At 46.2% G+C, this 24,906-nt stretch overlaps 2 protein-coding genes across 4 annotated transcripts; one reads left to right on the top strand and one right to left on the bottom strand.

Moving 5' to 3' along the window:
- Positions 1-2,117: 2,117 nt before the first annotated feature.
- Positions 2,118-8,073, bottom strand: LOC139764336 (uncharacterized). Of its 2 annotated transcripts, XM_071690855.1 has the most exons (6): positions 8,040-8,073; positions 7,441-7,626; positions 6,459-6,657; positions 5,347-5,456; positions 3,485-3,600; positions 2,120-2,919 (listed from the first exon to the last, which is right to left on the bottom strand). In XM_071690855.1, exons 2-6 carry the CDS (start codon positions 7,624-7,626, stop codon positions 2,721-2,723), a joined length of 810 nt encoding a protein of 269 aa, XP_071546956.1. In that variant the 5' UTR covers positions 8,040-8,073; the 3' UTR covers positions 2,120-2,720. The 2 variants fall into 2 exon arrangements, with proteins under 2 accessions (XP_071546955.1, XP_071546956.1); XM_071690854.1 differs by having other exon boundaries at positions 2,118-2,919; positions 7,441-8,073.
- Positions 8,074-9,839: 1,766 nt separating this feature from the next.
- On the top strand, positions 9,840-24,747 carry LOC139764334 (SANT and BTB domain regulator of class switch recombination). Of its 2 annotated transcripts, XM_071690852.1 has the most exons (16): positions 9,840-9,970; positions 10,804-11,566; positions 12,361-12,579; positions 13,347-13,519; positions 13,754-13,873; positions 14,560-14,672; positions 15,363-15,476; positions 15,926-16,079; positions 16,582-16,737; positions 17,815-17,925; positions 18,901-18,991; positions 19,726-19,902; positions 21,169-21,315; positions 22,384-22,477; positions 23,046-23,253; positions 23,728-24,747. In XM_071690852.1, the coding sequence occupies exons 2-16, from the start codon at positions 11,252-11,254 to the stop codon at positions 24,101-24,103; spliced, it is 2,568 nt and encodes an 855-aa protein (XP_071546953.1). In that variant the 5' UTR covers positions 9,840-9,970; positions 10,804-11,251; the 3' UTR covers positions 24,104-24,747. The 2 variants fall into 2 exon arrangements, with proteins under 2 accessions (XP_071546953.1, XP_071546954.1); XM_071690853.1 differs by lacking the exon at positions 21,169-21,315.
- Positions 24,748-24,906: the final 159 nt, after the last annotated feature.

Below are 24,906 nucleotides of genomic sequence, written 5' to 3'. Positions count from 1 at the left end.
TGTAATCTTGACACTTTGATTACAGTCACACAAGAAGAGTTTTTGACTTTAGATTTATTGTATTATCAGTTCAAATTATTTCGGTAGATTCTTTCCAGTACTCGACCATACATGTATGTATGAAGCTGGATGGATTCATGGCTTGAGAGTACCGGGAAAAATACATAAGTTATCCCTAATTGTGCAAAGAACGTGACAGAAAACTGTGTATCTCTTTCCTGCAGCAACTTGGATTAAGAGATTACTGTATATATATGTATAACATCGCTTTGAGGAGTATAATTACTTGGTTCCTTATTCTTCAACTCCCAGTTGTTGAAAACGTTTGAGATATACGTCAGACTAACCAACCAAGCGGCCACCATTGGCCACTGGTCAGTTCGATGTGCTCGAAGGATCATTTCGACGTGCTGAAGAGCTGTACAATACTACTTAATGGTTTAACCATTGTGTTACCAGTCCACATGTTGTTAGAGTGAGCATCATCTGAGCGTGTGTAAGACGAATGCCCTACTTCACTCAGCTGGACACTCCGCTTACTAATGATGATTCATTTCATTCTTCATTCGTTGCGGAACTGAACCTCTCTCACGACTGAAGTCTTAGACCAGACCTTAGTAGTTACTTGATAATCTCATTTGTTTACCTTTACAGAAAATTGTATTTTAGAGTCAAATAACAGCAAAGAAAAAAAATGTAGAGGACTTCAAATTTCTTATACGAAGCCAGGCATTAATTCTCCCTCGCTGAAAGCACGAAGGAATAATATTTTCAACTATATTTGTGCGACCATCTATCTGTTTGTTTGTGGCTTTCCTACACTGTATCTCCAGCTATGGCTGTTTATTTGTTGCTAGAGTTAGATTATGTGTTTATCTAGGGAGTTCCTTTGAGTCTTAGAAGTACGAAGGATAAGGTTCCATGATATTGTTCATCGTACGGCTGGAAGTCCAGTTGCCGTCCAGCCGGCATCAAAAGGGCCCCTACTGGCGCCACCACCCAGTCGTCTGGTTGAAGATGTCGTACGCCGATGAGGACGGAAGACTTACCCATGATTCTGATGCATTTTGCTTCATACATTATTTTTCATCGAAGTTATGAGGTGATTACGTCGTAAAGGATGGTCTGGCTAATCATAATGACCCAAGATATAGATGAATTACTGGACTCTGGGTCATATACCGTTTGTGTGACTAGTGTTCAGTTTTATCCTTGTTTGTATGACTAGTGTTCAGTTTTATCCTTGTTTGTATGACTAGTGTAAGCACGAAGGAATAATATTTTCAACTATATTTGTGCGACCATCTATCTGTTTGTTTGTGGCTTTCCTACACTGCATCTCCAGCTATGGCTGTTTATTTGTTGCTAGAGTTAGATTATGTGTTTGTCTAGGGAGTTCCTTTGAGTCTTAGAAGTACGAAGGATAAGGTTCCATGATATTGTTCATCGTACGGCTGGAAGTCCAGTTGCCGTCCAGCCGGCATCAAAAGGGCCCCTACTGGCGCCACCACCCAGTCGTCTGGTTGAAGATGTCGTACGCCGATGAGGACGGAAGACTTACCCATGATTCTGATGCATTTTGCTTCATACATTATTTTTCATCGAAGTTATGAGGTGATTACGTCGTAAAGGATGGACTGGCCAAACATAATGACCCAAGATATAGATGGATTACTGGACTCTGGGTCATATACTGTTTGTATGACTAGTGTTCAGTTTTATCCTTGTTTGTATGACTAGTGTTCAGTTTTATCCTTGTTTGTATGACTAGTGTTCAGTATTACCCTTGTTTGTATGACAAGTATTCAGTCTTATCCTTGTTTGTATGACCAGTGTTCAGTTTTATCCTTGTTTGTATGACTAGTGTTCAGTATTACCCTTGTTTGTATGACTAGTGTTCAGTTTTATCCTTGTTTGTATGACTAGTGTTCAGTTTTATCCTTGTTTGTATGACTAGTGTTCAGTTTTATCCTTTGTTATCGAGATTAACACGTTAATGAGATAATTCAACCTATATTTATGATAACATTAACTCCAGATTCTGTATGATCCATACTTCTATATTAAGTTTTGACAGTTTTATTACTTTTAGAAAATTATGTTAAAAGCCATGAATAATTATGAAAGGAAATTGCACCATCAACTAAAAGATGCATTCATAGGAAGGAACAAATTACCACTTTTCAATGTGTGATAGGAAATGTATAAGACTGATACATATTCTGTGGGTTTGATTTATTTCTTGGTTATTTTTCATTGATAATTTCACATATCCTAGCCATACCCCCCTTACATCTCTGATACACAGTAGAAAATACTTATATAAGGAAACGTTTGTGATGATGTTACAGCTTTTGTAGGCTGGAGAACCTTACTGGACAAGGAAACGTTTGTGGTGATATTACAGCTTTCCTGGGCTGGAGAACCTTACTGGACACTCATGACTCAGGTAATCGTAGCGTTTGTACAGGAATCTTCGATGTTCACTCGTTCTTCTATAACCGAGATGGTGTTATCTAGAGCGGCCGTCTGGATATCACTGTATACACCACCAGACTAAGATACGAAGCCGATGGCAGGAGGGGATATTACTATAACCTTGTTACAAGGGAAGGGTGTGGGGTTCCCGTTTTCTTCCTGGTCCTGGGCTGTGCTGGACTTTTGGAGTCTCTGGTCTTCAAGTCTTCCTTGCTTCTAGGGGTGTTCCTGGCGGCCTCCCCTCAGCCGATCCTGAAGCCCGTGAAGGAGGCGTAGCCCCTGAAGCGAGCGTCGTTTTCGTACAGGAATCCCTCCGCCAGGTAGACGTAGACGATGTCGTTCTTGTAGATGTAGACGATGGCGCTGTTGGCGGCCGTCCCGAAGCCGTAGTACTGGGCCTCCGAGGACGCCACGCGCTGACGGTTCCTCATCAGATCCAGCCTGTAGGAGGGGCAGAAGGTGAGAAGGTGGTAATAGCGAGGTAGGAAGAACTACGGCTAAGAAACTGGTGGTGGTGAGAAGGGGTCTAGTGGTGCTGCTGGTGGCTAGGAGGGGGGACGTTGTTTGAATAATTTTGCTTTTATAAGGATTGTAATAGACCCAGCAGGTTTGTCCTACCTGGAGATCCCTCTAGCCATCACACTTCCTCCCCCAGGCTGTCCCCTGGGGGAGTGATGTCTCACGTGGCTAGGTTCTGGAGCGGGGACCACTTCCCCTGTCTTGGCCCTGAAGTGAGGATGATTTCATAACCTTGCCCTTGAGCAAGCATGACTGTTATATATTTTCTTCTTTTTTTCATACACATTCGCCATTTCCTGCTTTAGCGAGGTAGCGTTCAAGAACCGATGACAGAGCCTTAGGGGGGAAAACTCGCTTGGGGCCCCCTTCTCTGTTCCGTCTTTTGAAAAAGTACAGCTGGAAGGAAGGATTTCCAGCCCCCACCCCTGTGGTGAGGATAACTGATCTTGCTCAGCTCTACTTAAACCAAGGGACGACGATGACTTACCTGGCCCTGCCTTGGAGCGGGGACACGCCGTGGATAGAGAAGTGGTAGTATCCGGGACAGACACACTTGAAGTAGCCGCCACTATGGTTGAACCCAGGGCCAACGCTCGTCACCACCTGAAAAAGATGATCAGCTGCTGAAAGTTAAGCAAGATAAGAAAGTCTGAAGTGAGCTACCCCAAGAGAGAATCGAACCAGCGTACTGAGGTGGTGCCTGTGGTGCATCTTTTATATTAAGATGTATGTCAGTATTAAGTTTGTTTTGAGACATAACAAACTTTTGAGATGAGATACCAAGGGTGTTTTGAGATGTAGGGTATTATGTTTTATGTGTTAAGATATCACGCTTTTATTTTGTAAGATACTAAGCTTTTATTTTGTAAGATGCTAAGCTTTTGTTTTGTAAGATATTAAACTTGCTTATAAGTTATTAAACTTTTTTGTGTGTAAGATATTAAGCTCTTGTTTGTGTGTAAGCTACTAAGCTTTCACTGTGCGTTAAAGTGCTAAACGTAATATTAAGAGGGTTTGGAAATCATTAATCTTTTATTTTTTCATCAAACTACTTCAGTAGATTTTCCTGGAAACCAAATACCAGAAGACGCTAGCTGCTCTCTGGGTAAAGGACCAGACAGCATGACATCAGAACTATGGAAACATGAAAAGGAAAAACTGAAGGTTATCTTAAGTGGAAAAGAAGCAAATTAGATGTTATCTGGGAAAGATATGGACCAGATGTTATCATTAAAACACAAGAAGTAAATTTAAAGTTATCTTTAGTGGAAATTAAGTAAACTTGGTGTTCTTTTTATTGGAAATTAAGTAAACTTGGTGTTGTCTTTGGTGGAAATTACGTAAATTTGGTGTTGTCTTTGGTGGAAATTACGTAAACTTGGTTTGTCTTTAGTGGAAATTAAGTAAACTTGGTTGTCTGTAGTAGAAACTAAGTAAACTTTTTTATATTTAGTGGAAACTAAGTAAACTTTGTTATCTTTGGAGGAAATTAAGTAAACGTTATGTTATCTTTAGTGGAAATTGTGCAACCTTGAATATGATAATGAGTTGAAATGCATGTTATCTTGGCTGGAAAGGAAATAGATGTGTCGTTACCTCGAAGGAGGGAAAGGATGTATACTCGAAGTTATTTTGAGTGAACAGGTAGTAAACTACGTGTTATTTTGAAGCATAAAACCAAAGGTAACCGTGTGAGGGAGAAGGAGGAAATATGGATCCCAGATTTCGGCGAATGAGACAAAACTTTGCGATGATGGCAGATGAGACGTCGAGATAACGAGGGTGTGTCTTAGCCAGCAGAACTTGAGGGGGTCGGGAGATGAGGGAAAGACAGATGGCCGGAGTCCTGCAGAGCGCATCTAGGGAGCTAAAGAAAAAAAAAAAAAGGTCTTGAGTGGGTTCCACAGTGTCTGGGTAGTGGTAGAGGGAGCCAGGAAACCACACACAACACACTGTTTAAAACGCACAAGTAAAAGGGATTATATTTTGGTGGCCCAGATTCGCTAGTCCGCGATTTATAACTTTATTTCATTCATGATGTCCATGTTTTATTGGTCGCACTTGTGAGTGGGTTGAGGATGTTTGTGGGTGGTTTCTCAAAGGCTATGCGATAGACAAATGGAGTATTGGTGATCGATAGATTCAGCCACACGATAGACAGATGGAGTATTGATGATGAATAGATTCAGCTACACGGTAGACAAATGAAGTATTGATGATGGATAGATTCAGCCACACGATAGACAAATGGAGTGTTGGTGATGGATAGATTCAGCTACACGATAGACAAATGGAGAATTGATGATGGATAGTTTCAAATACTTCGTGGACAGGTGTGGCCCTCCTCACCTTGTCAAAGAGGACCTGGGTGCCGTGATGGCCAGCTTTTCTGTGCTTGTAGTGGGCTCGGGCCACCGAGAAGGCCACCAGGCCACAGTCCACTTGGCCACCTTCGCTTCCTGCTTCCCCCACACAGTGAAGAAAATTGATTAAAGATGATTATTATCTGATCAATTAAGCACTTCAGAAGAATGTCCTGTAAACTTGATAATATACATACATCTCATAGTGTGAAACGTGCACAAGTTAGATAATTATACCAGTGAATATTATCCTGTGCTTACATCAAAAGCCTAAAAATAATGCATGGATATTTTGTATAGGAGTCATGGTCGGTACCAAGCCAGCGAACAATGCAGATAGCAAGCAAATCCCTCGTTCGGAAACAAAAGCCTCCAGTTGTAACTGTGGCTCGCGATTGCTAACGAACATGTAACAACAGTTGACATTAGCGTAACACTTTTTTTCTTTCTTTTTTTTCTTACGTAAGAGTTAGGCCAGACTGCGGCAGCCGGATGTTGGAGTTATCATCGCAATATTCGCCAGCAATGGCGCGCTACTGTTCCTGTTTGCTCAGTGTTGTGTGTGATGGATGGGTCTCCTGGCTGGCATGACTGCCGCTGCTAATGTTCGCTGGCTCATCGCCAAACCACGTCACTCACACGGGGAATCACCCCGCTCCTTCCACGTCACTAATTTCTCGTAGTTATCATCTGCAATTACGGATAACTAATGAAGAGAGTTACGTAAACTTATCAGTATGTATGGACAAAATCATAACAAGACACGGGATCTTGTAAGTGCTGAAAAAAAAAAAAAAGACATGGGAAAGGAAACACGAGATCGTGTGCGCTTTCGAGTATTAACACATCTTCAGTCCGTAACTGTCCTCTGAAGTTGTGTTAATACACGAAAGCGCTCAGGATCTCGTGTCAGGGGTCAAGCCCAATGGCCCCATGTCTTTGTGTATGTTTGCACACACACACACACACACACACACAATCCTGGTCCACGTCAAATGTGTGTTTATAGGGTCGCGTCAATAGTGGGCAGCAGGACCACGACCGCTGGGCATTCCCAGCTGTGGCCCAAGCCCCGGGCACTGTAGCCTTATGACCCACCTTCAGCAGGGGAGAGGGCGTGTCTGGGCGGGAGGGCGGTGCCGTTGGAGAGCACCTCCTGCCCAGGGTACTCAGGGGAGTCGCGATCGTTGGGCAGGACGGGTCCGCCGAGCACCTCTTCCACGGGGTTGTCCTCCGGCAGCGCCGCCGACACGGTCCCCGCCTGGAACACCTGGGCCACGGCGTTGGCGTAGTAGTCCTGAGGGGGGGAGGGTCGTGGTGAGGGCACAGTGGCACTAGTGGAAACTGGAAGGGTAGTGGCATTATTGGTGGATGGAGGGATGAGGCGGAGGGTAGCAATGGTAGTGACAGTTAGGATGTGGTGGTAGAGGAGGTTGAATCACTTCACTAAAGACCTCAACTACTTCGTAGATGCCAGGACTACTTTATACGTGCAGTTGCTTACCTCAAACATGCAGTTCGAATCCATTCTATCTTATGAAGGGTCTAATGTTTTCTCTCCTTCATATGTACGTGTTGTCCTCCGGCATGTAGCCTCGTCATTGACCAGAACTGTCGCCCAGTTATATACCACCGGGTGTTATTTTCCAGCTATTGCACGTACCTCAGCTTCATACATGCTGTTCCTTCGCTGCAAAGTTGGCGCATCTCACATTGTATGCTGTGTTGATCCTCTCACTGTGTAAACTGTAGCTCCTCTCACTGTAAAATATGTTTCTTCTTGTAAACTCTGACCTTCTGTCTGTAAACTATGACCTTCTCTCGCCAGCCTTGTAGAAAGTGGCCCTCTCACCAAGATTGTAAAGAGGTCCTACCCAGTACATGGTGCCTGTCCCTCCCAACTCACGGCCTTGTATTATACACGTTGCTCCTACTTCTTACATGGCTTCCTCACCTCCTACAAGGTGCCCCCGTCTCATACATTACCTCCTACAGTGTGATCCTACCTCTTATAGGTGGTATACTCTCCTCACTATCCATTCCTTACTCCCAGATCGAGACAGAAGACACTTCCTCGTACCTGGTGTTCCTCGGGTGACGTGTCCTCCGGGAAGAGCTCGGAGAGGTCCTTAGGCCACTCCTGCAAGTCCGTGCCGGACTCCACCAAGAACCCGGGCACGAACTGGGCCTCGGCCAGCAGTGGGCTGCACCACGGCACCAACAGCAGCAGCAACAGCAGCAGCAGCCTTGTCCCAGCAGCACCCATCTGACGGAGGCGATACCGATATGAGATACTGCTCTTCAGGGTAAGTTGGGTCATATTGACTCACCGTACACTTCTGTTGCCTTGTCTGTGCAGTTAACATCCTGCTGTTCTGTGCTGGTTGGAGCAAATTCACTAGAAAAAGAATAAATCAACTCTAAATTATTGTTGCTGTTACTGTCTAACCCCGTCTTAATATCCATCTTTTAGCACACACGTCACATATCTCCCTCAGACTCTACGATTTTTCGCCCGTGAATTTCCACAAGAACGGATCCTACTGGCAATTTCGTATTTTGACGTGACAACGGACAGGCCCATTTTTCCAGGGGTTTAATATCCGGAAACGTCGCCAGACATCGGACATTAATAATCCCGAGACGATTTACAATCTTATGAATGTTTTTGCGACGTACGTCGTAAGGATTCAACAGGTTAGCTCTGCGTCCCATCGGCTGGTAGGGAATGGCCTGCTTCGCGCCATGGCTTCCGTCTTATCCGTTATTGGAAGCAATCCTGATGCCGGTAAGGGAAACTTAACTGATTTATCATAACCATCCGGACGCTTCGGTAAATCCGAACTATCGCATGCTACTTTCAGGATCCGGATCACATCACTAGGAATCGGTTTACGAAGGGTGAAGAGCATTAAAAGTTATTAACGGACAAAAATATGAACACTTGTTCGATTCGACAACACAGGAGTCCCGCTTTCACCTCAGGCACCACCCTCGGCGCCCCTGGTGAGGGAGATGACACCGCTGTGGGTCGGCTTCCCAGGGTCACTAGGGCAGAGGGGGTCGTGAGTTAGGGGTAATGGGGTGAAGAGGTCGCGTGCGTCATGTATGATCAGTGTCGAACATCACCGCGTCCTCCCCCGTGGAGTCTCGTTTTCTATGACGAAGGGTCGACTTACCTGAGATGCTGGCGTATGGGCAAGGCCTCCTCTTGTTTATATAGTGACTGTTCAGTGACACTTCCTTTCACCGAACACATACTCTAGTCAGCTTATGCGATGTATTGTCATGGTGTGCGCCAGGTAAAGCTGGAAATATGCGGTGATATGAGAGACCCCTGGTTAAAAACAGTAAGAATAAGAATGGTAATGTTTAGGTTGATTGAACACAAGTGCCCACTCTCCTGTTCTTCTGGAGTGTTTGTAATTGTAATTTGTTCTGGTGAATTGCATCTCAGTCGATCGTGCTGGCTGTGTAGAGAAATTTTAAGTAAATTGGGCAAAGAGGAAAAGAGAACGGTAGATTGCGACATTTGTGTAAGAAAAAAATTGAACATTGAGTATTAGTGTATTGATCTGAATTTACTGTAGTTTAGCGATGTTACCGTACTCCTCCCGTAAGTTGTGACACCGCGAGCGAGGAGTCATTCACCAGGGTGATGGAGTGAATTTACGGCGTCGTTGAAGAAATATCTCGCCCCCATGGGAACCTACCCGCCTTACCCTGCTCCCGAGAGAAGCGCAGCCTTAAGGCTGCAAGAGTCTCTTAAGACAAATAGAGAGTCCTGAAGCTGCATAACTTAACGAACAATTCACTTTCCACGTAATGTTGTGCTACCACTAGATAGCACCCGGAGGTTGTGATGGGGAAGGAGAGGTCAGGTCAGGAGGTCACTGGGGCAGTAGGAGCGGACGCCGTTGTTCCCAACCCAACCCCCGCGCTACACGCTGGCTCCCGGCGTGACCCCCTGGGGTCTTACTGTGGAGGGGGAGGGAGGGAACTCGTGTGATGGCTGAACGACCCACATAGTTCATTGTCGTAGGGGGAGACGCGAGACGCATACAGGGTGTCTCGTGCTGAGTCTGCTCTAGAGATCACGATACAGTGTCTCGCTTGGTCTAGGGCTGTCAACGCTCCTAGTGAGTGAAACACTATTGTCAACTTCCTCTACATAGAGTGTTCGGTCGATTAAAATGGACCATTTTTGCTTAAGTAACACATATTGTTTGATGAATTATTTGACATGAGTTCAATGTGAACTTTTCATGTATTCGACACTCTCCATCATGAAAAGACCCTAAATTTGAATCACGAATCATAAATCCCAGACGGCCTACATTCAAAAGTTTTTGATGTCGAAGGAGAAAGACTGCTGTTTACCGAAGTTACCCCGATCACGTCTCGCGTTTTCTCTGGTGCATCATGTTCGTCGTCATGGCAACGTATGTAAATAACTCGCACAGGTCCACTGGTCGGACCGAGAAACCCCAGGTTCATCTATTATTACCAGGATTGTGTCGCCTCCCACACGACACCACAAGCCATTGGATGTATATATATATATATATATATAAACCAGTTCAGCTCTCCCTCTGCCTGCCGGAGTTGTGGTCAGTTCCGCTCATGCCGTCTTTCAATATAAGGGGAAGACGACAAGTGACATTAACCCTCCTAATAATGATTATGAAATGGGTTTGGTTAAGTACTTCATGCATTTTGTGATGTGTGTGTGTTAAAGATTGATGTATAGGTTATCATATGCAGCGTACGGTAAAATGTTAAAGGTGATACACGCGTTTAGGGATTGTAATTCTTCGTTCAACTAACAAGAACCTTAGTCACCCCTGTTTTGTCATCTTATTGTTATTCACAGACATGTTTGCATCGTTGTTGCACAGACGTATACCGTCCCTTGCTTCACCGACGTACATGGTCCGTCGTTTCAATGACGGAGACCTACGTGGTCCGTTGTTTCGCAGACACACACATGTGTGGTCTGCTGTGTTGTAGAAACTCCAGCATACACAACAGATCAGGATAGCACTCGCATGCTTCAGCAGGGATCGTTTATTTCCTATATACACACTGAAGTATTTTGAGCGTACTGTTGTGGTGCCAACATAGTCATCAGCAATCCATTATAAAGTAAACTTTACTACTTTTCCCATACTGTTCTCAAGTTCAGTTAATGATTTATATATATATATATATATATATATATATATATATATATATATATATATATATATATATATATATATATATATATATATTGGCTGTTGGAGGTTTGTATGTTCTATGAAGGTGCGCGTTCATATGCACTTTGTTCGTATATATATATATATATATATATATATATATATATATATATATATATATATATATATATATATATATATATTGTCTAGTGAGGGAGTGATGATGTTTGTTTTGTATGTTTCAGGAGTGTGCCTTACCATGGGTTGCAAGTAACCAGTCTTCGACCTTATACACCACACGTACCTGGGGGGTTCGAACCCTTAGTAAGGACACCCATAGCAACCTGGTTATGGTACCAGCAAAGCGCAAGATCATGTGCATGTGTGGTAGCTACAAGCCAGGTAGTTGTGGTGCCATAACATCATAGTGTGATACCTTAACACTGTCATGTTATGTTAGCATATATGTATATGTATATATGTGACTGCTGTTCGTCACATACCGTGTCTGGTGCGTGTGTGGTACCAGCTAGTTACCTGTGTTACCAGCTAACTACCATTCCAGCTAACTGTCAGAGGAAACCGGACCACAGAGGGTGTGTTACCGTCAGAGGAACCTGGGCCACACAAGGGTGTGTTACCATCTGAGGACCACCTTCAGCTCCCCGTCTGCCACCCCAGCAGGTGTCCAGCATGAGGGTGGTCGAGACCCACGGCTCGGGTGGGTCTCCAGGGGTCATGACGCTACCTGCCGCGCCTTCTGCGGCCTCCGGCAGCACCTTCACTACCCCCACCCATTCCCCCGCTGGCGTCAGTACCGGGGCTCTCAAGAGCGGGCTGGGGGCGGCGTGGACGACGTCGGTGGGTGGGGGGAAGGGCGCGGGCGGCGTGGGCGTGATGGTGCCGGGGCTGGGCGTGGAGCCAGGCAGGGTCACCATGGCCAACATGCTGGACTTCCTCCTCACCTCCGCCCACCTCCACCGGGTCGCCGCAGCCACCACGGACAAGGTAACGACCCACTAAACGACCCTTAAACTAAGACCGCCACGACCCTGAACTATGGGCACGGCCCTTGATTCTAATGGCCAGACCTTGAAAGAGTCAGTTTAAAAGCCAGGGCATCACACCCAAGGGCCCTTTCTTAGGAAGTGCTTGACGAGGGAACAAGCTAATGTAGGAAACGCTGTTGCACTGAGTGGAATCCTCTCGTCTCGCCCGACCAGCAGTTGATGAGATATTGACATGATGTTTTACCCTGGGTCGGTGCCGTACGACAGGGTTGGTGTGCAGGTGTCGAACGCTGTGTCTGAGTAGTGATTAGTGGTACTGGAGCGTAAGATGAGTGGTTATCGGGAGTATTAGTGATATTGGAGAGTAAATTGGGTGATTATCGGGAGTATTAGTGATATTGGAGAGTAAATTGGTGATTATCGGGAGTATTAGTGGTACTGGAGCGTAAGATGAGTGATTATCGGGAGTAGTAGTGATATTGGAGAGTAAATTGGGTGATCATCGGGAGTATTAGTGATACTGGAGAGTAAATTGAGTGGTTATCAGGAGTATTAGTGATACTGGAGAGGAAATTGTGTGATTATCGGGAGTATTAGTGATACTGGAGAGGAAATTGGGTTGTATCGGGAGTATTAGTGATACTGGAAAGTAAATTGGGTTGTTATCGGTGGTAACGACATTTTTATGGCAAATAGGACTAAGAAAGATTCAGTGGAAACAATGGTAACATAAATGCGGTTGGTTATCTTGAGGAAACCTCTCTTAATGCCTCTCTACCTCTCTACCTGCAGGTGAAGGCACGAGGTCGACTGATCAGAGGTTCCGGAGGACAAGAGGACACAGCTGGAGGTCGCAACGCCCCGGCCTCCACCACCACCACCAACAGCTCCCCCTCCTCCTCCACCACCACCATCTTACCCACAGCCTCCAACACCTGGACTCGTCTGCTTAAAAGCACAGCGGCGTCGTACCAGGACCACACCCTGGCGCTCCTACAGTTGGCACTACAGGTGAGGGAACTCTTGCTACAGTTGGCACTACAGTTGAGGGAACTCTTGCTACAGTTGGCACCACAAGTGAGAGAACTCTTGCTGCAGCTGGCACCACAGGTGAAGGAACTCTAGCTACAGTTGGCACCACAAGTGAGGAAACTCTTGCTACAGTTGGCACCACAGGTGAGGGAACTCTTGCTACAATTGGCACCACAGGTGAGGGAACTCTTGCTACAGTTGGCACCACAGGTGAGGGAACTCTTGCTACAGTTGGCACCACAGGTGCGGAACTCTTGCTACAGTTGGCACCACAGGTGAGGGAACTCTTGCTACAGTTGGCACCACAGGTGAGGTGTTACCACAGCATTACAGGTGAGTGTTACTACAGTAGGTAAGGGAGAGTTACTACAGTTGGCACTACAGTTGAAGTGTGGTAATACAATGTACAGTATTTGAAAGGTCATCAGACCCTTACAAGGATGATTTGACCTCTTATATACAATACAGTATATTACTATCCTCCAGCCATTGGTCCCTTCACCTGTCTGTGTGTCCGTCCTCCCACCCGTCGCTCCGTACCGTCCCTTTTGTGCCTCTGTCTCTCTCCATCCTCTGTGTGTCCATCCTTCCACCTGTCGCTCCGTACCATCCCTTTTGTGCCTCTGTCTCTCTCTCTATCCGCACGTCCATCCTGTAAGTCCCTCCCCAGGACTCACCCCACTGATCTGAGGACTCCACCCGCAGGAGCCGGAGTCCCTCAAATGACATACCTCCCTCACTTGCAGGACGGTCTGCTTGACTCCATCCTGCCGTACATGGTGTCCTCCCTCAACCTGGGCGTCGCTCCCACCCTCACGCCCTCACCGACCGCTACCACCTGTCCACGGACGCCCGCGGCCACGACCAAAGGGTCTACCAACAAGGGCGGGTTCCTGATGCCCGGCCCAGCCTCACACAGGTATGGAGCATACCCCAGGTAAGGACTGAGCAGTGTCATGTATACAATAAGAGAAGTGACGTGTATCGACGGTGCTGTAAATGTTGCATTTAGAGTTTTGTGGGTCATGCCAGTTTAGTGTATGTACGTGTCTGTCTGAGGGGTTTTGACAAGGGCCGCTAGGGGCATAGCACCGCGACCCTAACCCTGACATCTTCATCCCTGATGAGCACCCTACGTCTGCTCCTCTGGCAGGTCTCCGACGAGAGATGGGCTCTCCAGGGAACCTGCCTTGCCCACCACAACCCACGCCGCCCCCGCTCACAAGGAAGACCAGCGCCCATCCTCGGTCTTCAGGGGTACACCGGACAGAAGGTAAAGTACTCAGGATTTTGTATATATATATATATATATGTATAGGATGACCGTAATCATGTGAGGAGTATCGGCCACAGAGGCCGGAGTCCCACAGCATCCCATACATCGCTCGTGCCCTAGGAAGCTTGTAAGAACAAATTGGTCTCTTCATAATTCCTTTCTCTGACAGGTAGAACGTGATACGGTGTGTATGTTAGGATAGCGATGAGGAGTGCGGTGTTTTAAGACCTCGGATATCATGAGGCTCCGCCAATATCGCCCTCCTCACTAGGTTCCTCATCATCTTCCTCATTTATTTCTCTCCAGCCTGTGTTACTCCTGACTATTGCCACTGTCGCACTACGACTGCCGTCACTGACCACAAATCCTATTTACAATAATGATAATTATGATATAAAAACGGTAATTTATTTCCCACGTCCCTGGGCTCAGTCCTTGAAACCTCGCCAACAATAGGTTCACGTCAGGAAATTATTAGATTAATACTGCAGACCACATTGTCTGTGATGCATTGTGTTGCACCTGAAGAATTGATTCTGTGTTTTATGAAATATGTGTCTGTGTGTGGTGTGTATGTATGTGTTTGTGCTGTCTTGTGTTGATGAGAGAGGAAATACATTTCGAAATTCCATTTCTTCCGTGTCGCTGCTCTCGGGTCCTGCGTGTTTTGGTTGTGGCAGCAGCCCAGCCATCGTCATCCACGTGTGTGACGAAGCCCGTGGCCTCCGTCAGGATTTCACCTGCCCGCGGGACCTCCTCATCCACCATATAGGGTACTTCGCCGACGTGACTGCAGGTAGGTGCTCCACCCCAGCGCTCATGCCACAGGCTGGACTGTTGGGATGGCTTCTCTGCCCTGAGAATGAACTTTTGAATATTTAGATCTTGGATTATTCACTAGAGTCTGGAACTTTGGCATGTTTAAATATTTCATTATTCACTGGAGTCTGGAACTTTGGCATGTTTAGATCTTGCATTATTCACTGGTGTCATGATAGATCTGGCTGAGCAGTTCTATATTATGTTACTAAGTTTGTGATGACAGTTTAGTATTGGCTACTGGGTACATTAACTTTACCTCCTAAGTACAACATCTTAAACTCGTGAGTATAATGGCATTTCGTAAGTACAAGAACATGGTCTTTTAAGTACGATAACTTATCTTTCGAATAAGGTGATCTTTTCCCTTAGACAAGAGAAGCTTGACCTTACCAATACGATGATAAGACCCATTCACTCTGATAACAACGCCATATGTACGATAACAAGAATTACATGTAGTAACTGCATGTGTGTCACAAGTGATGCAATTGATAGTGAAGCAGTGAACAGTGTCATTATATTTCACCGATCTTGCAGACAAAAAATAAATTGATGACTGTAGTTGCAGATGATGGGAGAAACAATATACTGTGTGTGTGTGTGTGTGTGTGTGTGTGTATAAGCAACTGAGTTTGCACTTTGTTTCCTTGTGTCGGGCTGGCAGGGCAGCGGCTGGAGGACGTTGACATCTCTGTCCACTGTGACGTCAGCATCTTCGAGTGGCTCCTCCGCTGGGTCAAGCGAGGTCAGACTGAGGACCACGTCCCGCCCGTCCTAGGTAGGTCATCGCCCTCGTAGACAAGGTCACATCTATGCCTGAGGTAAGTCAGGACAGTAGACTCTATGCCCTTTGGTGCGAATAGGATTTCCCTCTTCGTTGATATGTGTTTAGTCAGATATATAAACTTGAAAACCTCAGAAAGTGTCCCAGCAGAAATGAGGTTAACAGGTCGAATGTATATAAAAGATTAAGGTTACTGATGGGGGTGTTGTTAATGGCGATAGAATTTGGAGATTTTTGAGGAGCTGTAGTGACTGTATAGCTGGTACAGGGACGTCTACACCAGGCAGGAACCCCGGGGTAAATACCCTTCCTGGACCACTAGATCTTGGCGGTAATTACTGAAGTCTCATCCTGTTTCAGCGCCCACTTCAGGCGAACATACGGAACCATTTCTGGGGGAAAGGAATCGTCACAATCTGTCACGTCTCCCCCTATACCCACAGATCCCAGGAATGCCGTGTCCATCCTCATCTCGGCGGACTTCCTCAAGATGGCGCCCCTGGTGGAGGAGGTCCTCCAGTACATCCACGACAACGTCAACCTCATCCTCGAGGCCCAGGTCAACCTCAACTGCCTCTCAGACGCCATCCTTACAAGGTGAGTGGCTCAGGCGGGTGTGCACTGGGCTTGACCAAGGAATTACAGTCAGGTCACGTAGGTGGTTGTATTGGATTGGATTTATTAACGATACAGTTCAGAAATTTATAGGAAGGAGAAATACAACATTGAACTGGTGTATTCAAGCCATTGTCATCTTGACTAGAAACATTGTGTACAATTCAAGTGCCTTCATCCAGGTCAAGCAATGTGTGTAAAGGTCAGATAGCATCTATGTAGTTCAAGAAACGTACATGCAGGTCACAATTAATATATGTACACAAGTCATGTTACATCATAGGGTTCAAGTTACACATAGCTCAAGTTTAAATACACCCAGTACATATAAAGCTTCCGGTGGTCTATGATTCTACTCAATGATTTCCAATTTTCACACGAGGCAGGAGCACAGTAGCTTGCCCCACTGGACGTGATTTCGCCATTTATAACATCCTCTCAGACGCAGCATTACCCACCCGCTCCTGACTTCCCCTTCGTTCAGGTTGGCGCGACTCTTCACCCACTGGGAGCTGGAAAGCCTGAGGGACCGACGGGACCGGATTCAAAGCAAACTTTACGCTCGCTTCCTCCAGACTCTGTGTGACGTCCCGCCTGCACCCTCACGGGGTATCTATAAGACAGCTGCCACGCTCTACAGGTGAGTGAGAGAGAGAGAGAGAGGTGAGAGAATCGAGATTCCTAGAGGAAACCTTTGAACGTCAACAGGATGAGACGTTAGATATATTTAGGCCAGCCATTACCCTCGGCCTCGCTGGTTAAGGTCCTCATCCCATCGTGTTGCATCTGGTGCAGTGATATGAACTTGGCCTCTGACTTTCTATCACCCTGGTTAAAGGTTAGGGATCTGGTCTTCGGAACTGCTGGAGTGGGGCCTGAAATGAGGTGTTTGTGCAGATTGTATCCCCAGGAAGTACATGGAAAAGTTTGGTATAGAAATGTATCCTAGAATTTCATCTCTGTATCACTAGACCCTCAAGTTAGAAATGTCGAAATTTATATATATATATATATATATATATATATATATATATATATATATATATATATATATATATATATATATATATATATATATATATATATATATTCCTATGAGTCCACGGGGAAAATGAAACACGAAAAGTTCCTAAGTGCACTTTCGGGTAATAATCACATCATCAGAGGAGACACAAGAGAGAAATATAACACTCAGTTGATATACATCGAAGAGAAGATAGATAGATAGGTAAATAGATAGATACCCAGGGTTAAAGGCTGATGGTCTAGTTTTTGCATCTCGCAACGTCTAAAGGTGAAGTGTCTGGGACCTAGATATCACCAGAGGTCAAGAGGCAGAGATGAAATAATGAGGTTTTAGAATCGCATCATTCACTCCCTCATCCGACATCAACATAAAGATGACAATCACTCAGTAATACGAATGGGAATCGTCCCTACAGGATGCGTAAAGTGACATATCCTACGAGTGATTAGGCTTTTATGTATCACTGTTTTGACCAAGGAAAGTGGATAATGAAGGCTGCTTTCGCCTACCCGAAATCTGTGAATTGTCATTATTAATTTTTCTCTTGCATTTGATTTGTAGATTGCAGATAGTAATGAATCTAAAGATAAATAGATAGGTTTTATTTCTGAAATGAAGTCCACTGACATGGCAGTGATGTAGAGGTTTAATGGAATTATAGATTACGTGTTTATGGTCGTGACTTGCCAGGTGCTGTGACTGTGGCCAGCTGTTGAGCCGAGCGGTGGAGAGGCAAGCCACCTGTACCCCCGCCAACACCTCCATCACCACCTCTGGCCACGTCATCTACTCTCACACCAGGTAACGCTCACACTCACGTCCTCTACTCTCACACCAGGTAACGCTCACACTCACGTCCTCTACTCTCACACCAGGTAACGCTCACACTCACGTCCTCTACTCTCACACCAGGTAACGCTCACACTCACGTCCTCTACTCTCACACCAGGTAACGCTCACACTCACGTCCTCTACTCTCACACCAGGTAACGCTCACACTCACGTCCTCTACTCTCACACCAGGTAACGCTCACACTCACGTCCTCTACTCTCTCACTCCAGGTAACGCTCACACTCACGTCCTCTACTCTCTCACTCCAGGTAACGCTAACACTCACGTCCTGTACTCTCACACCAGGTAATGAATACGCTCAGGTCTCTTACTATCTCTCCGAGCAACGCTTAGCCTCATGTCTCGTACTCTCACTCCAGGTGAGATTTGAAAGCCTGCTAGATTGTCTACTGTTATGACAGGTCGGTTCTTATCTCTTCATTATCGCATTCTAGTCTCGGGGTATTTAGAAATGTACTCCTTTCCGTCCGTTGACGATGATGGTGTCTCGCCAAAGGTGACTTATTTACTCGCGTTGTTACCACCAGATGACTCCAGTAACAACAGACTGTTTGGGGCTGCTGTTACTCTTCCCTCACACGAGGTAGGTACTCACTCAAAAGTCAGTTCGGGCCATTCCTCGCCAGGTCTTCCACCCTCACCCCTATGTCAGCCTTCGGGGTCGTCATGAGGTCTTCCTCGCTCCAGCCAAGTCCTCACTGCCATTATAGTACCCGAATGGTCGACTCCATTCCATTTCTAACCTACTGACTAACGTCAGGACTCTTTGTTATTTCTTGTATTACATTATTAATCTCTAAATCAAAGGGAATGATAATGCGGTGTGTTATACCCTGTTTTTGTGAATTGGTGTTCAAGTCCATGTTTCATGACCTGGGAGGATCAACACATTAGCGCAACTCTTTTAACTCTGGTTTCTGCAGAGACGGGAGTTGGAGCTTGACGGAGCACGTGCGACAGCTGAAGACGGATCTCAAAACCTGGAGGCTCGTCTACTGGAGGCTCTGGGGCCAGGTGTGTTGGGGAATAGATGTGCTAGGGAGCAGGTGTGTTAAGAATGTGTGTGTGTTGGTGTGCTGGTGAGCATGTAGCGAGGAAGGCAGATATGATAAGACATTGGCCGATGTTGTATGTGATTTGTAACGTGCAAGTCTGTGGGTGAGCCTTTGTGTGGAGAGGCGGGTATGTAGGTAGGCTGATGTGTAAGTGAAGAGGTGTGAAGCTGTCCAGGTGTGCAGAGGACAAGCTCTGTAGTCAGATGTATGGAGCAGCAGGTGTTTTAGGAAGGTACAGGTGTGTAGGGGAGTAGTGATGTAAATTTTTTGTTTCATCTGCTCTTTCCACCAATAATCCTTTCCACTCTTTTTTTTTTTTATTTCATCGATGACTCCACTATGCATTTTCCCTCATTCATTTCTGTATTCCGACTCCCCTTTCCTCTCCATCCCTCCACTTCTACACTGATGACTCAGTTCTACACTTCACTCGCTCCCCTCCCACTCCTCTGCTGATCAGTCATACGTACAGACACGCTCTCCTACTCTCTCCTCTCCTCTCCTCTCCTCTCCTCTCCTCTCCTCTCCTCTCCTCTCCTCTCCTCTCTCTCTCTCTCTCTCTCTCTCTCTCTCTCTCTCTCTCTCTCTCTCTCTCTCTCTCTCTCTCTCTCTCTCTCTCTCTCTCTCTCAATATCCCCGCTGCTCTTAAAGAACATCCTCACTTCAAGCTGACAGCTCTCGCCCTCTCCACAGGTCCACTTCCTGCCGTGTTCGACGTGCGGGGCTGTGTTCCCGGGGAGCGAGATGCGGCTCTGTCGAACTCATCGCGTGGAAGCCTCCTCCTGTGACCTGGACATCCTCCTAGCTAGTGATGCATACCCTTGCTGTGGCGCCCGGGCCCTCCGGTTCTCCCCGCTCCCCGTCAGGAATGTACGTCAGTCAGTCGCCTCCTTTCTCATGAGAAGAGTTGGACACACACACACACACACACACACACACACACACACACACACCCGCCCTTGAGCACGATGATAAACCCTTTGGTTTGATGGCCTGGCCCTTTGACCTGACTGTATGAGGTTAGGTCAAAGGATCAACCCTCGCCCAAATGTCATGCCATCGCACTTATGGGTCGCATCGTCGTGCCTTCCCATCACTACCACAGGCCTATACACACAGTATCATCATCAATGCATTTCATGACGCATGAGTTCATCTTGACCTAAAATGAAGCTAGTAATACGTGCTTCAAGCATTTATACTCCCACCCCTTCGTGTTATGGCCTTGGATCACCCACTCCCACTGTACTGCAGAGCTGAGGTTGGAATTTGTGTCTCGATTGTTGTGGGGGTTTTGTTTAATTTTTTTTTAAAGTTTTGCACATAACGGATATCCTTGAGTCTTGACTGAAAGCTTGTATCTGCTGAATCATGCACTCGCCCTTGTATCATGTCCTCCGTCATGCGCTGGCGATCATAAGACGCCTCCCGGATATGGCATGAACCCTTATGTCGTGTTCAAGAGTCATGCGTCAGTGGCTATGTCACGCTCAGAACATCATGTTACCATCGTTATCCTTCTGTATCACATACTGACCGTCGCCATCCTTCTATATCACATACTGACCGTCGCCATCCTTCTGTATCACATACTGACCGTCGCTATCCTTCTGTATCACATACTGACCGTCGCTATCCTTCTGTATCACATACTGACCGTCGCCATCCTTCTGTATCACATACTGACCGTCGCCATCCTTCTGTATCACATACTGACCGTCGCCATCCTTCTGTATCACATACTGACCGTCACCATCCTTCGGTATCACATACTGACCGTCGCCATCCTTCTGTATCACATACTGACCGTCGCCGTCAATTCTTACCTCAGCAGGTGTGGTTGGAGGCGAAGCATTATTGCTCCTCAAGATGATGTTTCCTCTGCCTCTTTTCCATCGTAATTTGTCTTGTGTGTCCCTCCACCTCCTCCCTCCTCCCTTTTGCAATGCCTGTCCATCTGCCTTTCTGTCTACCTCTGTCCCACATTCCTTTCCACCTGCCTGTACACCACAGACGTCCTTGAGGACTCCGTTTTGAGAACCTTGTACCTCAGTGTAGACATAACTAGCAACCTTTCTCCATGCATTACCTCCTAGAGGTGCATAATACTCACTCTACCATGAGTGTACCATACAGGGGTGCCAGGTGACGGACCACACGGTACAGTTGAGCCAGAGGGACGAGGACACCTGGGGTCCCATCCCCCTCATCTACGATGACCTCCTAACCTTCCAGCTCCTCATCTGCCTCGACCCGCCCCAGCACATCGCCTCAGACCAGAAGGTACCTACCTGGTGGAGCAGGACTGGGCTGTGTTTGTTCTTGCCAGTGTACATACATCCCAGTGTGTCTGCAAATTCTGTTTATTTTTTTTTTACGTGTGTAATTGTTTGTACGTAAGGGAAGCAAGCTGATGATATTCACAGTGCCCTTCCCCTTCACACACATATATTGGTCGACCTTTGGCTTTGTTTTGAAAGTCAAGTCCCTTCCACTAATTAGATTCCAACTGTCAGTCATTTTCTTAAGATATTTTCCTCCCTCTCTCTTACTGTTTCAAGTTTTCACATTTTCCACATTTAATCTCTAGTCCTCTCCACCTTAGCTTTGAAAACTATAAAATCCATGCCAGTCTATTCATGATGACGACGTAATATAATCCCTCTTTCCCTTAATAGTTTCTTTCAAGGAAGCTTACTGCAATATTTTCGACCTCTTTTTACACCCGGACCCCACAGTCACGGCAGATTTTACTCTTACCAACTTGTCCACGTGATTCCTTAAACGGGTTCGACAAAAATGAACCATCTTCAAGTTTAGGTTTCATAATCGTCGTAACCCCGCTCCTGAATGTGAATGTTGTTCTTGTGTTTACTGGTAATGTATACACTACTGTTAACATTCTCCCTCACTGTGTCTATCAGATGAATAAGTGTTTTGTAGTAACATTCAGGACCATTATCACAGTTTGATTCTTCCAAAGTCCCCCCCATCTAACGTATAGTGCAGCCGAGGTCATCCAGACCCATTCTTAGTTCATGATTGATTGAATCCCATCCTCCACCTATCCTGCTAAGCTGAGAGAGAGCATCTAGATCCCCTTGCAATACACCACAATCCTTCACATCATCAGTCTCTGTCATCAGTTTTGTTTCATCTGCAAACTTACTAACGTTGTAGTATGTTGTGCGTTTTGAGCTTACTCCAAGGGGGGGGGGGGGTATATTGTAAGCTCACCCCACTGGGCATGTTGTATATGATGTGAGCTGACCCTACAGGGGATTTTGTATGTTGTGAGTTCACCCCATAGATTATGTTGTGAGCTTACCCCCAGAAAACGTTGTTTTACAGGCTGTACTGTGGGCCGGGGTGCCGTTGTTGCCGTCCTACAAAGGGGAAAGAAGTCTCCTGGATCGCTCCTGGCTTGCCCACTATCTCCACCATGGTAAGCCACCATACCACAGTGGTAAGCCACTACACCACAATTGGTAAGCCACTGCTCGGTACGTCTTCATTGTAAGCCACTTTACCTCTAAAAGCTAAGCCGTTGATCTAAGCCATTAAAACACAACATTGGACCACTGGTGGGATACTCTTACAAGGCCACTAAACCTGTGCATATTAAGCCACTAACCTTGTGTATAATGAGACATTTACCTGATCACTGGACAAGCTGCTGCTGCTTCTCGACACTACAGGCTACCCTTGTCCTAATAGCAGACGTTGACCCTTGACCACGAAGGCACGACCTTTGGGTATGATAATGTGATCATTGACGTAGCCCTTAATGCTCAGGACACAGGCTGGTCTTACTGTTGCGCTCAAGGATCGTTCTGTCCCATTAAACCACTAGTACTCCAGCACACAGAAAACCACCAAGTAACTACACGTTTAGGTTTTAAGCCAGTCCACACTGTTGAGGACCCATAACAAGCCAGTAATCCTCGTATGATAAATCTATGTTATTTTACCTCTATTGTTATTACGATGCAACCTATTTTCTTCCCTCGCAGGTGAACGCGACGTGCACACGACAGGTCGCACCGGGGCAGGGGAAAGCAGCACGACGGCCTCCACCGGGGAGGCCTCCGTCAGCGCCAGCAGCGACAGCTCGTCGGATGAGGAGGAGGGCGGTGGAAGGCGTCGCCCGGGGTTGTCCTCACGGCTCCGAGCCAACCTTCTCCGTCGCGCTGCCCGTGCCAAACGTACCCTCACCTGCGAGTAAGACCCTCCCCCACAGTTCATGGAGCTCTTCCTTACCTGTTGTCTGTTTCATATCCTGTGTTGTGTAATTAACCGTCATATGTAGATGTAGGTAAAATGTAGCCTTAACCTCACCTTGCTGCAAGACCCCGTAGCCTATAGGTCTGGTCTGGCAGTATCACCCATAAACTAACAAAAATACTTTTTTTTTCAACATAAGATAGAATTGTGAGATCTTGATATGAGAGGAGGTACTGCATGGTCATTGCCTTGCTTAGTCTAAGCAGCGGGAGAATGTAAGCTACACATGAGCGGTTAGTTCCACCTATGGAAAGACAAGAACACCAACTAAAGACATGATGGGTGTATGGCCGCCTACTCCACTGACACAAGGGGTTAATGAACGTTAATACACTGGGGTACATGAACGTTGACGCCACACGCTCTGAAGACAAGATTATTTTCCAGTATTCAAGAGCATGTGTACTGCAGGGTGATGGCCGAGCCTAGCCTACGATGGGACGCTGGCCGCTCTACACGCCACAACCAGGACGCCCAGCGAGAGCGGGAGGGCCGAGTCCTACGAGATCTTACCTCATGGCTCACCATCGCTGCCCCTACTGCCCACGACGCCGCCCACGGTTCCCACAAGGGTCACCGGGGGCGTCCTGATCGTCGGAAGGAGTGCTCCGGTGGCCCTGATCCGGGCTCGTACTACAGACTGGAGGCTGAGTTCCGAGAGCGACATGGCAGCCACTCGCACGGCCACAGCACCGGCAGTACCGGCAGCTTCCGCGCCAAGGTCCAGGCCATCTCCAGGATCAAGATGAGGTTAAGACATCGCGCGGCGTTCTCAGCTTCTCGCTAGACTGTGGCTCCAGTAGGTCTTGTCACTGCTCAGATCTTGTGTAGTATAGTTATCATTACCCATTCGTCTGTACGGTATTATTCCCTAGACATCAGGTGTGAATGTTATAGCTGTTCAGTCATTATGTGTAGAAGGGTTGTCATTGCTTAGGCCTTTTGTATCGGTGTTATCATTGGTCAGGCGACAGATCCAGGCGTTATCATGGTGCCTAAGCTGCTCTCTTTATCTCGTGAACATAGATGATCATAATATGTTTAAATGTTACGCAATTACAAGTTGTCATGTTTCTTTTAATGTGGAGACGCTGGTGTACAGTACACTCACTTTGTTAGGCTTACAGGCTTATGAAGATTTATATCCGTGTGTGTGATTATTATAACAGATCAGTTTTCATAAAGTCTTCATTCTGCAGTATTTCGTTTCATTGTTCTTCATTTTCCAATTTTTTTCTTCACAGCTCCACTTCCCATGTATTACCTTGCTATCGACTGACCTATCCTATATTGTATTTATGTACATTAACTATATACATGGGACCTTCTGCCCATCTTTGTAATTTTTTATTCAAATATCACTATATTATCCAAGTGAGTATGTTATGATTCGGTAGGTAATTTATGTGTGATGGTGTATTGATTACAAGGGGCCACAGCCCATTTCTCATTAATTATTACTTATTATTTGCCTTATACTCCAATATATTTGTTGAAGTATATATATATATATATATATATATATATATATATATTTTATTTTATTTTGCTTTGTCGTTGTCTCCCGCGTTTGCGAGGTAACGCAAGGAA

The sequence above is a fragment of the Panulirus ornatus genome, chromosome 49 (genome assembly GCF_036320965.1).
Source record: "Panulirus ornatus isolate Po-2019 chromosome 49, ASM3632096v1, whole genome shotgun sequence".
Taxonomy (NCBI): Eukaryota; Metazoa; Arthropoda; class Malacostraca; order Decapoda; family Palinuridae; genus Panulirus; species Panulirus ornatus.
The sequence above is the reverse complement of the archived record's forward strand: the minus strand, read 5'-3'. Positions and strand labels throughout refer to the sequence as shown.

Bases quoted from the DNA above. Each gene is read 5' to 3' on its own strand.
- LOC139764336 (XM_071690854.1), bottom strand. From the start codon at position 7,680: ATGACCCAACTTACCCTGAAGAGCAGTATCTCATATCGGTATCGCCTC. The intron at 6,658-7,440 runs GTACGAGGAAGT...TCCCCCCCTCAG, and splicing joins CGTCACCCGAGGAACACCAG to GACTACTACGCCAACGCCGT. The intron at 2,920-3,484 runs GTAAGTCATCGT...CCCCTCCTACAG, and splicing joins CCGCTCCAAGGCAGGGCCAG to GCTGGATCTGATGAGGAACC.
- LOC139764334 (XM_071690852.1), top strand. From the start codon at position 11,252: ATGAGGGTGGTCGAGACCCACGGCTCGGGTGGGTCTCCAGGGGTCATG. The intron at 16,080-16,581 runs GTGAGTGGCTCA...CCCTTCGTTCAG, and splicing joins TCAGACGCCATCCTTACAAG to GTTGGCGCGACTCTTCACCC. The intron at 21,316-22,383 runs GTACCTACCTGG...GTTGTTTTACAG, and splicing joins ACATCGCCTCAGACCAGAAG to GCTGTACTGTGGGCCGGGGT.